This window comes from Mytilus galloprovincialis, unplaced genomic scaffold (assembly GCF_965363235.1).
Source record: "Mytilus galloprovincialis unplaced genomic scaffold, xbMytGall1.hap1.1 HAP1_SCAFFOLD_31, whole genome shotgun sequence".
NCBI lineage: Eukaryota > Metazoa > Mollusca > Bivalvia > Mytilida > Mytilidae > Mytilus > Mytilus galloprovincialis.
Genome location: NW_027467982.1, coordinates 64,093 through 77,698, shown reverse-complemented (window position 1 = coordinate 77,698; position 13,606 = coordinate 64,093). Strand labels below are relative to the sequence as shown.

Below are 13,606 nucleotides of genomic sequence, written 5' to 3'. Positions count from 1 at the left end.
TTTAAAGGCGATTTCTGGCCGTAACACCGTCCTCTGTCAGTCCATCCGTAACACTTTTTTGTAACACTTTTCTCAGCTACTATGTATTACAGCTATTAGATATTTGGTATCAAGCATCAGGTTGGGGTGCTGTACCGTGTAAGTGGTTTTCAGGTCTGGTGCTCATCTACTTCCTGTTTACAGACTTAGTACATATATTAGACATAGGGGTATTAATGAAAAATTTTCATAACACTTTTCTCAACTACTATGTATCACAGCTATTAGATATTTGGTATCAAGCATCAGGTTGGGGTGCTGTACCATGTAAACGGTTTTCAGGTCTGTCGCTCTTCTACTTCCTGTTTACAGACTTAGTACATATATTAGACATAGGGGTATTAATGAAAAATTTTCGTAAGACTTTTCTCTGCTACTATGAATCACAGCTATTTGATATTTGATATCAAGCATCAGGTTGGGGTGCTGTACTGTGTAAGCGGTTTTCAGGTCTGTCGCTCTTCAACTTCCTGTTTACGGACTTAGTACATAAATTAGACAGGGATATTAATGAAAAATTTTCGTAACACTTTTCTCAACTACTATGTATTACAGCTATTAGATATTTGTTATCAAGTATCAGGTTGGGGTGCTGTATTGTTTAAGTGGTTTTCAGGTCTGCTGCTCTTCTACTTCCTGTTTACGAACTTGCAGATCCTATAATGATATGGTTAGCGGGGGTAGACTTTTGTGAGTAATAGCTCACAGTTCATCTTGTTTAATATTTAATTCCTATCTTGAACCTGTAATAATAATGAATTAATAGAAGTTGTATCACTCAAAACTGGCAAGAGAAAAAGGAAGGCTCCTTCAACTTTCACACCAAGTGATTGGTAAGTATCAAAAATGTAAGTACACATTGATTAACTTTGGTTAAAAGTTTACGTCCGAGTTCATTTCTCAGATACTATGTGGCCTAGGATCATGTAATTTGATGTGGGGATGTAACTTTGCAAGCCTGTCAGCATCAATACCAAAATAGGTCAATTTGACCTCCATTTCATGCTTGATTGACTTTGGTTAAAGTTTACGTCCGAGTTCATTTCTCAGATACTATGTGGCCTAGGATCATGTAACTTGATGTGGGGATGTAACTTTGCGAGCCTGTCAGCATCCATACCAAAATAGGTCAATTTGACCTACATTTCATGCTTGATTGACTTTGGTTAAAGTTTACGTCGAAGTTCATTTCTTAGATACTATGTGGCCTAGGATCATATAACTTGATGTGGGAGTGTAACTTTGGGAGCCTGCAACATCCATACCAAAATTGGTCAATTTGACCTACATTTCATGCTTTTATTGACTTTGGTTAAAGTTTACATCCGAGTTCATTTCTCGGATACTTTATGACCTAGGATCGTGTCACTTGATGTGGGGATGTAACTTTGGGAGCCTGTCAGCATGCATACCAAAATAGGTCAATTTGACCTACATTTCATGCTTGATTGACTTTGGTTAAAGTTTATGTCGAGTTCATTTCTCAGTCACTATATGGTCTAGGATCATGTAATTTGACCTACATTTCATGCATAGTTGACCCTCCTTAGGTAAAGCTCTTACTTTTATGAATTATTGTGTTTTATAGGTTTGTCTTAGGTACAAAGAATGTTGCAGATGAGGCGAACTTTGTAATCATGGATTACCCTATGTTTTAGCAAGGCACATTCACTGATCATACAAGGTTAGTGCCCTGAGGGGCATTTCTAGAATTATACAGGCCCTGGAGATAGTTTTTGATTTGAAGGAGAATTCAATTTGTGTTTCTTTGGACATCTATAACAGCATCCTGTTACAATTATATCTTCTTAGGTTTTGCTCTTTTGATATAAATTACATGAGTTAAAAAGTAGTCTTAGATTTAGAGTGCACTTATTGGCAGTTATATGCATGTATTACTTTTGCTTATATAAAGAGGTTTATAGCATTGTATATGAAAATCTCTGTTAATATCGACCTACAGGGGATGCATGATGCCTTGATTTATAAAGGTAAATCTAAATTTATAAAGGTTTGTTGTTATCTTGAATTGTGTCACATTTTCTTGTTTAGGGGCTTTTTACAGCTTACTTTATGTTGTGGATTCTTGTCCATTGTTGAAAGCCGTACGGTAACCTGTAGATAAATTTTTATTTGTACTTGGAACCTTTCCAGATGACTGTCTCATTGACAATCATACCACATCCTCTATTCTTATAACTAACTTGATAAGAAAATATAAAGTGCATCTTGAAAAAAAGCCATGGGATAAATATCAAAAAGGGATGTAGCTAGTCTATATTGTTATTGATATGCTTGTATTATACGCCTTAAATCATACTTTTCCTATAGAATATTCAAAATCTGCACTTCAAACTAATGAATTACACTATACAAAGGATGTATACGACAAAAGTTTAATCACATTATCAGCTGAAGTTCTGTTCACCCATAAAACATGGACAGTTGAAGATTTGGAAATTTTCTGAAAATACTGTGTAAAATTAATATAATAGTTAATACTTGTTTCATATGACATTTTACTTGCTTGTTTGTTGTGTATAAGGTATTGTTTTTTATTTCTTTGGTCAACTCACCTTTTTGTATATTATTTTATGTATATAATTTTGTTTTGAGGACTCCCAATAGATTAGCTAAATTGTATGGGGTAATCCTCAGTTGGTAGAGTATTTTGTCTTGCTTCTACAGTTTTCAGGCATCAAATTTTTATTGTATTTATGTTCATATATATATGTAAATACTTGCATGTCCTAATGCTTAACTGGCAGGTCGAAACTTTCCTGGTTCAGTTTAAATTAAACTTAGAATTATTTATTTTTATTTGTTGTCAAATATTAAATATCCTCTGAATACAATTTTTGAAATGAAAATAAAAATTGATGATTTTTAAAAAATTAAAAGCTCAAGTTTGGAATAGTTATGTACATTAACAATTATGTACTAACTTTTAGAACCAGGAAGGTCTCAGGGAAAGTCAGATGATATAGATATTTCTTGAAACCATGAATTTGATTCCTACCCTGACTGATGAGACCAAATGGAAGCAAATTTATAGGTATATAAATTTCTAGTTTTAAGCTCACCTGACCTAAAGGGCCAAGTGAGCTATTTCTATCACTTGGCGTCCGTCGTCGTCTGTCATCGTCAGTCCTTTAACTTTTTCAAAGATCTTCTTCTCTGAAACTGCCAAGCCAAAATGGAACCAAACTTGGCCACAATCATCCTTAGGGTAACTAGTTTAAATGTTGTGAACGACATTTCTGCCGGACAACCAACATGGCTGCCAAGGCTAAAAATAGAACATAGGGGTAAAATGCAAATATTAACTGCCATCTTGGAAACTGTAACAGATTGAGAAAATCTGACAGGGTGACAAATGTTCAGATTGACAAGATCTACCTTAGTTACTTTTGAGTTAAAATTGTCGGATGGCCCCCGCATAGGGGTTATTGCATATAAAAGACTATTTTTGGCCAATTTTAATGTTTTTGGCTATTATCTAATAAGTTTTAATAGATAAAAAAAAAATTAAAAATTGCAAAAATGATCAGCAATAAAAGCTCTACAAACAAGTCATTGATCACTTAATATTAGTGTTGTCAACGGTTAACCGGTCGAACGACCGAATACCGAATACCAAAAACGCTTACCGGTTAACCGGACCTTTTTAAAATTTTAATAAAATTGATGTAAATGTGTACTGAAATCATTAGTAAATAATGTGAAATGATTGTACGAATTGATTGGTACTTGATTAGACAGATCAATTGTTCAGTTTATTGATTAATCTTGTTAACCTTGAAAACATTTAAATTTTATTACTTAATTAGCACATAGACAACTTGTCTGTCAGCTCCGGGCAAGTATAATGTAAACATAATTAGCATATTAAGTTTATTTTGAACAGTTGTAAGCTGAACATGCTGAATAAATTTTACGATTTAGTTTATTTCTTCACTTTGACTTTATATTGTGTGTGCGTACATGTAAATATGCCACCTCCGTCATCTAAGGCTTGGTCTTTTTTTAAACGTAATGCTGACTCCAAAATAGTGAAATGCAAACTATGTGAAATGGAATTAGTCTATACTGGTGGTACAAGTAATATGCTGAATCATCTGAAGTTAAAGCATCCCAATGACTTTTCTGAAACGCCTGAGAAAGTTAAGCAGTCATCGGTTTTAGACTTTGTTCAGACACCCAAATCTAGAAGATTTTCGTCTACTCAATCTGAACTAATAACAAATTCAATAGTGGATATGATTATATTGGATTACCTACCCATTCGCATTGTTGAGGGAAAAGGATTTTCAAAACTTATGTCGATAATAGCTCCAGAATTTAAAATTCCGTCTAGAAATACTATAAAATCCAGAATAGAAAAGTCATATAGTGACAAAAAAGAGAGTTTGATTAAAGAGTTAAATCTCATTGACAGCGTATCCCTTACTTCTGATACATGGACATCGAATGCTACAAAAAGCTTTTTAACAGTCCAGAACATCACGTTGACAAAGACTGGAATTTACAGTCAAATGTGCTTGTTACTCGTGAAATGCCTGAACGCCATACAGGCGAAAATCTTGCTGAACGACTGAAATCTACAATTTCAGAGTTTGAATTGGACGGTAAAATTGTGAGTTCTGTACATGACAATGCTAGGAACATGAATTGTGCATCAGAGAAATGTGACTTTGACGATATGAGATGCTTTGGTCATACCATTCAGCTTTGCATTAAACCATGCTTGGAAATACCCGCTATTGCCAAACTTACTTCACGTGCTCGTAAGTTAGTGGGACATTTCAAGCATTCAACTACAATAACTGCAGAAATGAGGAAAAGACAAAAGTTGTTCGGACTAAGACAGAACGAACTTATACAAGACGTAGTTACGAGATGGAATTCGACTCAGCTAATGATTGAACGCCTATGTGAACAACGCAGAGTTATTACGGATGTAATGCTAGATACAACTGTTACTAAGAAATGTGACACACATATGCTTCTCAAAGATCATGAGTGGGATTATCTGGTTGAAATTTCCGCAGTATTGAAGCAAATGTCTCATGTTACAACATACATGTGTCTGGAAAAGGACGTATCAGCCTCTGTAATGCTTCCTATTGTCAACGGACTCTTAAAAAAACACCTAAAAAACTCTGAAGAGGATAGTGCTCTTGCGCATAAAATGAAAGCAAGTATTTCAGAAGAACTCATCACCTGCTTTAAACCGTATGACATTGAAACTGCATCTACACAGCATGCTTTAGCGTCCTTACTTGATCCGAGGCATAGAACACTTAACTTTTTCTCCCCAGAACAAAAAAAAGTCGCCATTGAAATGTTAGAGTCCAAGTTAGACGATGTGCCATTAAAGCCCGCAGTTAAAACGTCATAAAAAAACCTTGGAACTGAAGTTGACAAGCAACCAGCCAAGAAACAAAGAGTCCAACGATCTTTGGACTTTCTTTTGTTTGACACCGACGAAGATACGTCCTTTCAAGATGAATCGGAAATGTCCTTATACATCAAGGAGCGTGCTGTGCAAGATTCAAACCCACTCGAGTGGTGGAAAGAAAATAATTGTAAATTCCCCAGACTCTTTGTGTTAGCTAGACAATATTTAAGTATTCCTGCTACCTCTGTTCCGTCAGAACGAATCTTTTCATGCGCGGGTCTCATTGTTACTAAACTGAGAAATCGACTATCTTCCTCTGTGATCGACCAGATAATATTCCTGAATAAAAACTATGTACCCGAGGAAAAATGTGAATAACTCTTATACTCGTACATACTTATAAATTTGTTTTTTTTGTAATTTATTACATATTGAAATCCTAATTGTGTTAGTGTTTGCATTATTGTGTTATAATACCCTGGGATAAATGTCAATTTATTGTATCATAAAACCAGTCATTCGTGAAGTACTTTGTATAAGACTTTGAACATCAACGTAACTACCGGTTAACCGGTTAATCGGTCGAACGATTATTCGGTTAACCGGTTAGGCATAATTGTTCAATTTGACAACACTACTTAATATGAAGATTTTGTTTGAGAAATGAAATACACGTAATTGTAAATACTAAGATTGGTGAGATCAAAGAGTATCATAGAAAATAAGTGAATTTTTACAGATCTGAGCTAGGACTTAAGGGTTCAGAGCTAAAAGGGGCTAAAACGGACTTCTCTTTTTTTTTCATGAAATTTTTATTTTTCATCTTATTTTCATTTTGATTTTTTCATTGTTTTCCTTATGAACTTCTGCACTGATAGAGTCTCGAAGGATTTAACGTAGCTTGTACCGTTTCCGAGCTATTTGGGGCCAAAGTGGTGCTCAATCCCAAAAAACAAACTTTTTTATTTCTCGTCCAATTTCAAAGGTTTTTTTTTTCTTTAGAGTCCTTATGAAATTTCCAACAGAGAATTTTAGCTAGGACTTGCAGTTTTTCCAACCTATTAAGGGCCAAAGTGGTGCTTTTTAGTACTAATGAAATTTCTGTGTCCAGCAAATTACTGTGTCAAACATATTATTGTGTCCACTTTAGAAGTGTGTCAACACTTGTCGATCATTGCGGTCATATCATGGTGCACTCGGCCAAGCTCTTTATTCTTGTATGTCGTTCATGAATTCAAAAATGCTTCATCCAATTGAACTGAAATTTTAAAATTAGGCTGGAATTGGTAATGTCTGGTTACCTTTTTTTTTCCAATTTTGCGATGTGTCCAGAGTTATGGGACTTTGATTTTTAAAAAAATGCCATATTTCTTGAATGTCGTACAGTAACTCAAAAATGCTTCATCTGATTAATCCGAAAATTTTAAAGAGAAAAGATTCCTGCATGGGATGATATAGTTTTTTGACAGAGAGTTTTATTCCAAAGTACAGAAATTTTGCTCTAAAAGTTGGGTAATTTTTGTTTTTATAGAAATCTACCGCAGAATTTTTCACTTCATGACGCAATTTCACGCCTACCAATCTCTCTCATTCACCACCAAATGTGATGCAAAGAAATTAATGAGAGAGACATCCGGAGCTGAATGAGAGAGATACATTTTAGATCAATTAGAGGTAAGTGTGTAAATTAAAACCTCTTACTCAAATTGTTTTAAAAATCAGAGAATGCTATTCTGTGGCAAATTCATTTCTCTATACTATCACGTGAAATGACTGTTTCAAGTTTCAGTTATACATCAAAACCTGAAATCGTCTTTCTGGAGACCTTAATTATCATGTTTACCTGAATCAGTCGACATTGCAAAAGCAATGCGGTGTCTGCCTTTTTGATTTTTCTCTATTTTCGGTATAACTTTACCATTTGCATCTCAATTTGTAAAAATAGAGGAAGAATACCTGGAGTGTTTTTTATAATATGGTTTTATTTTTCCAATGGTGTATATGATCAGTATTTTCAAATTTGCTCATTGATAAAGGTAACTTTTGCATGAATGGTGACTTGGCTTAGAACGGCATAGGCATGAATAAAAAACGGTCATAATACAAGACACAAATTCACTGTGGTCACCTCAAGTTTTTCAACAGGGTATCAAGCTCTGAATGACCCCGACAAGATTTAAAAAAAATATATATCGAACAGTATAACACATTAGTTTGTCACAACATCAACAAACATACAAAATAGAACTACTAAATGTACCCATGGCCAATATTTTCCTGCCTTTGAACTGGTGCATATGCATGCGAGGGGTTAGACAGATGTGGCCTTTGGAAAAATAAATCCATACTATAAAAATTCGTTAAGGTTCCATGGAATCAGTGATAACATGTAACTCTTAATTTGTTGATCTTCAAAAACTGTCCTGAAGAAAAATGTTCCCCACCTCATAATACTTAATAAGAGTCTCTGATGACGGAAAGATTTACAACAGACTGTACCAGAATGTAAATTGACAAAAAATAAGTCTTATTATCAATCAATTTTGGAAAAATCTATATTGTTGTTAAATTTTGATAAAAACACTGTACTTTTATCACTAAAAGCTTTGGTACTAGTTTCAGTTAGTTTCATGAAGGTTTGATATAAATATTGATAATTAAAAACTTTAACAATACACTACCCTTTAATGTGAAATGCAAAAAAAAAAAAATTAAAAAAAAAAACAAACCTAAGTCCATTTATCAGTACATTGTGGAAAAATAGATAAATATTTTTAGGTACAATTTCTTGATCATAAAGGTGCCTCGATCCAATTTAGAAGGAATTCCAAAGAGACATGCCGATAAAGTAAACGATGTTTAAAGAACTTTAACTACAGACTGAACCTAAATGTAAAGTGCAAAAAACTTATTCCAATTACCAGTGAAATTCAGAAAGAAAATCTTTTTTTTTTTCTCAAAATTTAGTTTTGAAACATGCTATATCTCTTGATCATGAAGAAGCTGCTATCCAAGTTTCAAATGATTTGATTAAGATTTGATGAAGTCATTGATGTTTGAAATTTTTTTTAACCATAGCGTGTACAAAATATGATGTGCAACATACTGTCCATTTGCCAATAAAATTCAGAAAAAATAATAAAACTTTTTTTTCTCTCAAAATATTGTTATAGATAGTGCCTCCTCAACATAAAGTCACTGTCTAAATTTCAAATGATTTCATAATGATTTGATTAAGTTATTAATGTTTAAAGGAATTTAAACACAGGGTGTACCAGATGTTGATCATCACAACGCCGACGACGACGACGAAATTAAGGAGCGCTACGTCTCGCCTTCATGACTTTTGTTGCAGGCGGGACGGACAAAAATTGCTCTTGGTAATCTTCCTCTATTTTGATAAATTACATGAAAATGGTAACTTTATTATCAGAAAATAGAGAAAATCAAAAAGGCAGACATCGCATTGCTTTCGCAATGTCGACTGAACCAGGTAAACATGATAATTAAGGTCCCCAGAAAGACAATTTCAGGTTTTGATGAATAACTGAAACTTGAAACAGTCATTTCACATGATAATTGTCGAACACTTTGATATAAGCATAAAGAAATTTATTGTCCTCTCATGCACCACCACTTTTCTCCTGCATCACCACTAGTTCTCATGCATCACCACTAACTTCAAAGAATGATTGAGAGAAAACGGATAGAGTCTGACACTTGATATGACATGGTAGTGATACCTTGCTGGTAAACTTTCTACAACAGTGAAATTGGTAAGATAAGATTAGATTAACATTGATTTCTGGACAATTGTTTGACTTTTTTTCTTGTATTTCCATTGACATGTTTGTAGGAGAAAACGTCTTACGTTGTCAGTTTTGTGTTTACATGCAAGCAATGAATACCAACGTATAGAGAAATGAATTTGCCACAGAATAGCATTCTCTGATTTTTAAAACAAATTGAATAAGGGGTCTTAATTTACGTACTTACCTCTAATTGATCTAAAATTTATCTCTCTCATTCAGCACCGGGTGTCTCTCTCATTAATTTCTTTGCATCACATTTGGTGGTGAATGAGAGAGATTGGTAGGCGTGAATTTGGGAACACTCTATTTTTCCCAAAAATATTTCATACTTTAAAATTATATGACTGAAAAGAGGAAACTTCGAGGCATCCTATGATATATTTTTCTTTAAATTTAGTTGAATATTTAGTTCAAAAATATATAATGAAAAGTTCAGTTTTTGAACCCCAAAAATTTGATGTAAATTTCCGTTAGTGGGGTCACGTCAGTAAAACTAAAATCACACTGTAAATATTCTCACCTGCATAAATTTTATATGGTTACAAAGCCAATATTAAGAGCTTTATCCAGGTTAAATTTCATAATAGTAGTGTGGAATTTAACAGGTAAACTAACCAGTTAAAGTTACGCAATTTTCTTGATTTCTAGTATTCCGCCGCTCGTTAATCATCGATAACTTCAATTGTTTATTGGAAGGTTTCTTGACATTTTTACGACCTCTTTTCACAAGAAAACTACCCCTCATGCCTTTATTATTTTTCTAAAATTAGGATTTTATTGTTATGCGAAAGAAAATTTAATCTTGCAAATCAGTAATAAATCAGCTTCCCTGCATAATTTTTAGAATAATTTTATGATGAGTAAATCAAAAGTTATAGGTGAAAGTTTGAGACACGACGTAGAAAATTTACTGTTGTATCATAGAAATACTGAGAGATTCAAATCCCAATCGTTTTATATTGATCCCAGTTAAAATCAAATACTTAAAATATGCAGAATCCACATAGAGCCACAGATTAAAATGTCTTTAACAATTTTAAATAAAATGTAAAACAGTCAATAAATTTTAAACATGACTTAAAATGAAAACAAATTCATGCAATGAGAGAAATAGAAGGAAACATAATGAATATAGAATCAATATAAACATGCTCATATCAAATAAGAAATATAAATTACTTAAAATAATTATCAGCCATCATTGAACTTACGTACTATGGGGTTCATGGAAGTAGGAAATTTAATTTCAATGTTACAATAGACATATAATTTACATTTAAATATATTAAGTTCAAATCTGTATTTTGCCTTAAACGCATGAAACTACTTACAAGATTTACAGATCCAATACGTTTGTTTGGGCACACATTTCAGATGGACACATTTGCAGATGGTGCCACTCTAGACAGCAATCACATGCCAGAGTTTCCTTAACACCAAGTTTTTGTTTACAAGCAAAACAATCCCATTCATGATGCTCCTTATTCTGAATCATCAATTCTTTTAACAATAACCAGCCATCGTCAGTTAAGATGTTTGCGTATTCTTAGTGTGTTTGGCATTTTCATCTAAAATTTTGTAGGATACATGTCCATATAGTCACTAAACATCAGGCTAGTCTATCAATTGAATGATTTTATATTTCGACATAATGATTTTTTTGGGTCAAAGTCAATGCACCATTCACGGGATTTATTCCAAGACCGAAATTTGGAAATTCGTATACGTTTCATCTATATGGCAGTTCGTACTAGGAGCCCTGGGACTCGCCGTATGAATTGTTCGTACGGAGAGCCACTTGCATGAAAAAATTGACATGAATTCGAGTAATCAGTAAATCTGAACATAGATAATAAATCTATGATCTGACGGTTTTTTTTATGATTTTACTGTTTCTTGTAACATCAACGAGAACTTACAATCTCCACGTAGGACATACCAAGTACGCTTTTGCTGTGTTTTTTTTACAATAATTGTGCAGTATATAGTCAAATTTAATAAAAAAAAAAATGAAAACCAAAATAAGACAACAAAAACTTTTAAAATGTCTGACCTGTAACGTATCCTTTCTGGGGGTGTTGTTGTTCTGTAAATTCCTCCACTGGCTGGAGAAACACTGCATAAAATTTGGCAACTATCTATTAAAATCTAAAACTGAGAATGTAGGGCAAGCAGGATGATCCCTACTAGAGTCTCATTTAATACCAAAATGTCTATAGTTCACAGAATATGATCATCTTAGTTCACTTAAAATGGATGTTCAGTATTTTGCTACGGGTAACGTGAAGTGCATAGCAAAGTCCTCTACTGATTTCTTCAGGGGTGTTAATTACGGTGTCCTTTAGGAGTCATTATATGTAACACGCTTGTTGTTTAAATGCGTATGAATTTTTGACATTTCAATTTTCATTTTTGCGTCCGATGACCCTAAAAATCCATAAATGTAATGTACACTTCATTAGATTTAAACAAATATATTGCGAGCCTTCTTTTGAACTGCATGATTTTGAATTTTGTTTCTCTTACCCCTTTTGGGTCAATTCCAAGGATTCTGAAACGGGGATTACATATGAAGAAAGCCTTCTCATTTTCCTAGTAATTTTTAGCAATACCATTTTTTTAGAACACGACAAAAGTCTTAACTGGTTTATTTTTCAGATCTCAAAAATATATTTTCTTTTAAATTTTACATGTTACTATCCATTGAAAATGGACAGTCATATAGGATACTTAAAAATACTGTCGTCGCCGTTGTCTGGACAAATTAGTTTTTTTTTCAAGAATCTGAATGACACCCCCCCCACCTCCTCCTTCTTTCCGGCACTTTTAATCTTAAAAAAAGATAAATGAAAATATAACAACAGCAAATAAGCAAATAAATCAAATAAATAAAAACAAAACGAAAAAACAAAATCTAAGCAAAATACAACAAAAAACAAACACACAGTGCCCAGTCCCCTTTCTTTGCTTTCAAAGTAAGTAAGTCCCTTATAGAACTGAAATTTAAAAAAAATGATTTACTATAGAAATGAAAGATTGTTTGAGATGTGTTGTATTAACTTCGATATTTTTTTGGTAGGGGTGTGCCATTTTTGCCTCAAAAAACGTACCCATTTTAATATAACATTCACTGAAATTCAGTACCTATAGTTATATAAATATTTAAGAAAGAATGACCTATACTTATATACAATATTTAAAATATGACGTCAAAACGTTATTGCAGATCAAACCAGGAGACAAATTTCCGGGGTTCATTTGGGAACTTATTTGAAAGGTGAACTTTCAAATGAATTGATTAAATTTAATATAATAATTGACCATTAATAATGTAAGATTCTCAATAGCATATTTATATATCAAACTCTGACCCTGTAAACTTGATTGTTGTTTTTCGTTTATTTTTTCTATGTATTTCATGTTTTAGATAGTATTATGTATTTGTATTTGTTTTGTTATCTTGTGATTATCATTGGACTATCATTGTCTATGTTCTTTATGTTGTGAACTTGTTTGTTTTGCGTTGACCCTCTTTTGGGTGTATGATGCAATAAAATTATTCTTATTCTTATTCTTATTCTTATATGATATGAAGATCATACCCCAAATCAATATACAGTTATCCAACGTAAATGCATTATTTATCCCGTAACAATAATAATACTGTGACCTATAGACATGGTGTCAGAGTCAATCTATCACAGTCAGATGATTTATCCTGTAACAATAATGATACCTTGACCAATAGAAATGGCGTCAGAGTCAATCTATCACAGTCAGATGATTTATCCTGTACCACTAGTGATACTGTGGCCAAAAGACATAGTGTCAGAATCAATCTATCACAGTCAGATGATTTATCCTATAACAATAATGATACTGTGACCTGTAGACATAGTGTCAGAATCAATCTATCACAGTCCGATGATTTATCCTGTAACAATAGTGATACCTTGACCAAAAGAAATGGTGTCAGAGTCAATCTATCACAGTCAGATGATTTATCCCGTAATAATAATGACACTGTGACCTATAGACATGGTGTCAGAGTCGATCTATCAGTCAGATTATTTATCCCGTAACAATAATGATACTGTGACCTATATACATGGTGTCAGAGTCAATCTATCACAGTCAGATGATTTATCCTATAACAATAATGATACCTTGACCAATAGAAATGGCGTCAGAGTAAATATGTCACAGTCAGATGATTTATCCTGTACCACTAGTGGTACTTTGGCCAATAGACATAGTGTCAGAGTCAATCTATCACAGTCAGATTATTTATCCCGTAACAATAATGATACTGTGACCTATAGACATGGTGTCAGAGTCAATCTATCACAGTCAG

The 13,606-nt window shown here is 33.3% G+C and overlaps 1 protein-coding gene across 4 annotated transcripts in view; it reads left to right on the top strand.

Annotated features, from left to right (window-relative positions):
* Positions 1–12,724, top strand: part of LOC143059871 (uncharacterized) — a 43,717-nt gene extending 30,993 nt beyond the window's left edge. The window contains exons 7-8 of one of the 4 annotated variants that reach the window (XM_076233433.1): positions 806–872; positions 1,628–2,666. In XM_076233433.1, coding sequence (XP_076089548.1) covers positions 806–872; positions 1,628–1,697 — 137 coding nt within the window. In that variant the 3' untranslated portion in view covers positions 1,698–2,666. Of the gene's footprint in view, positions 1–805; positions 888–1,627; positions 2,667–6,971 lie in introns of those variants that run through there. The other 3 variants (XM_076233436.1, XM_076233434.1, XM_076233439.1) reach the window with 3 other exon arrangements.
* The last annotated feature ends 882 nt before the right edge of the window (positions 12,725–13,606 follow it).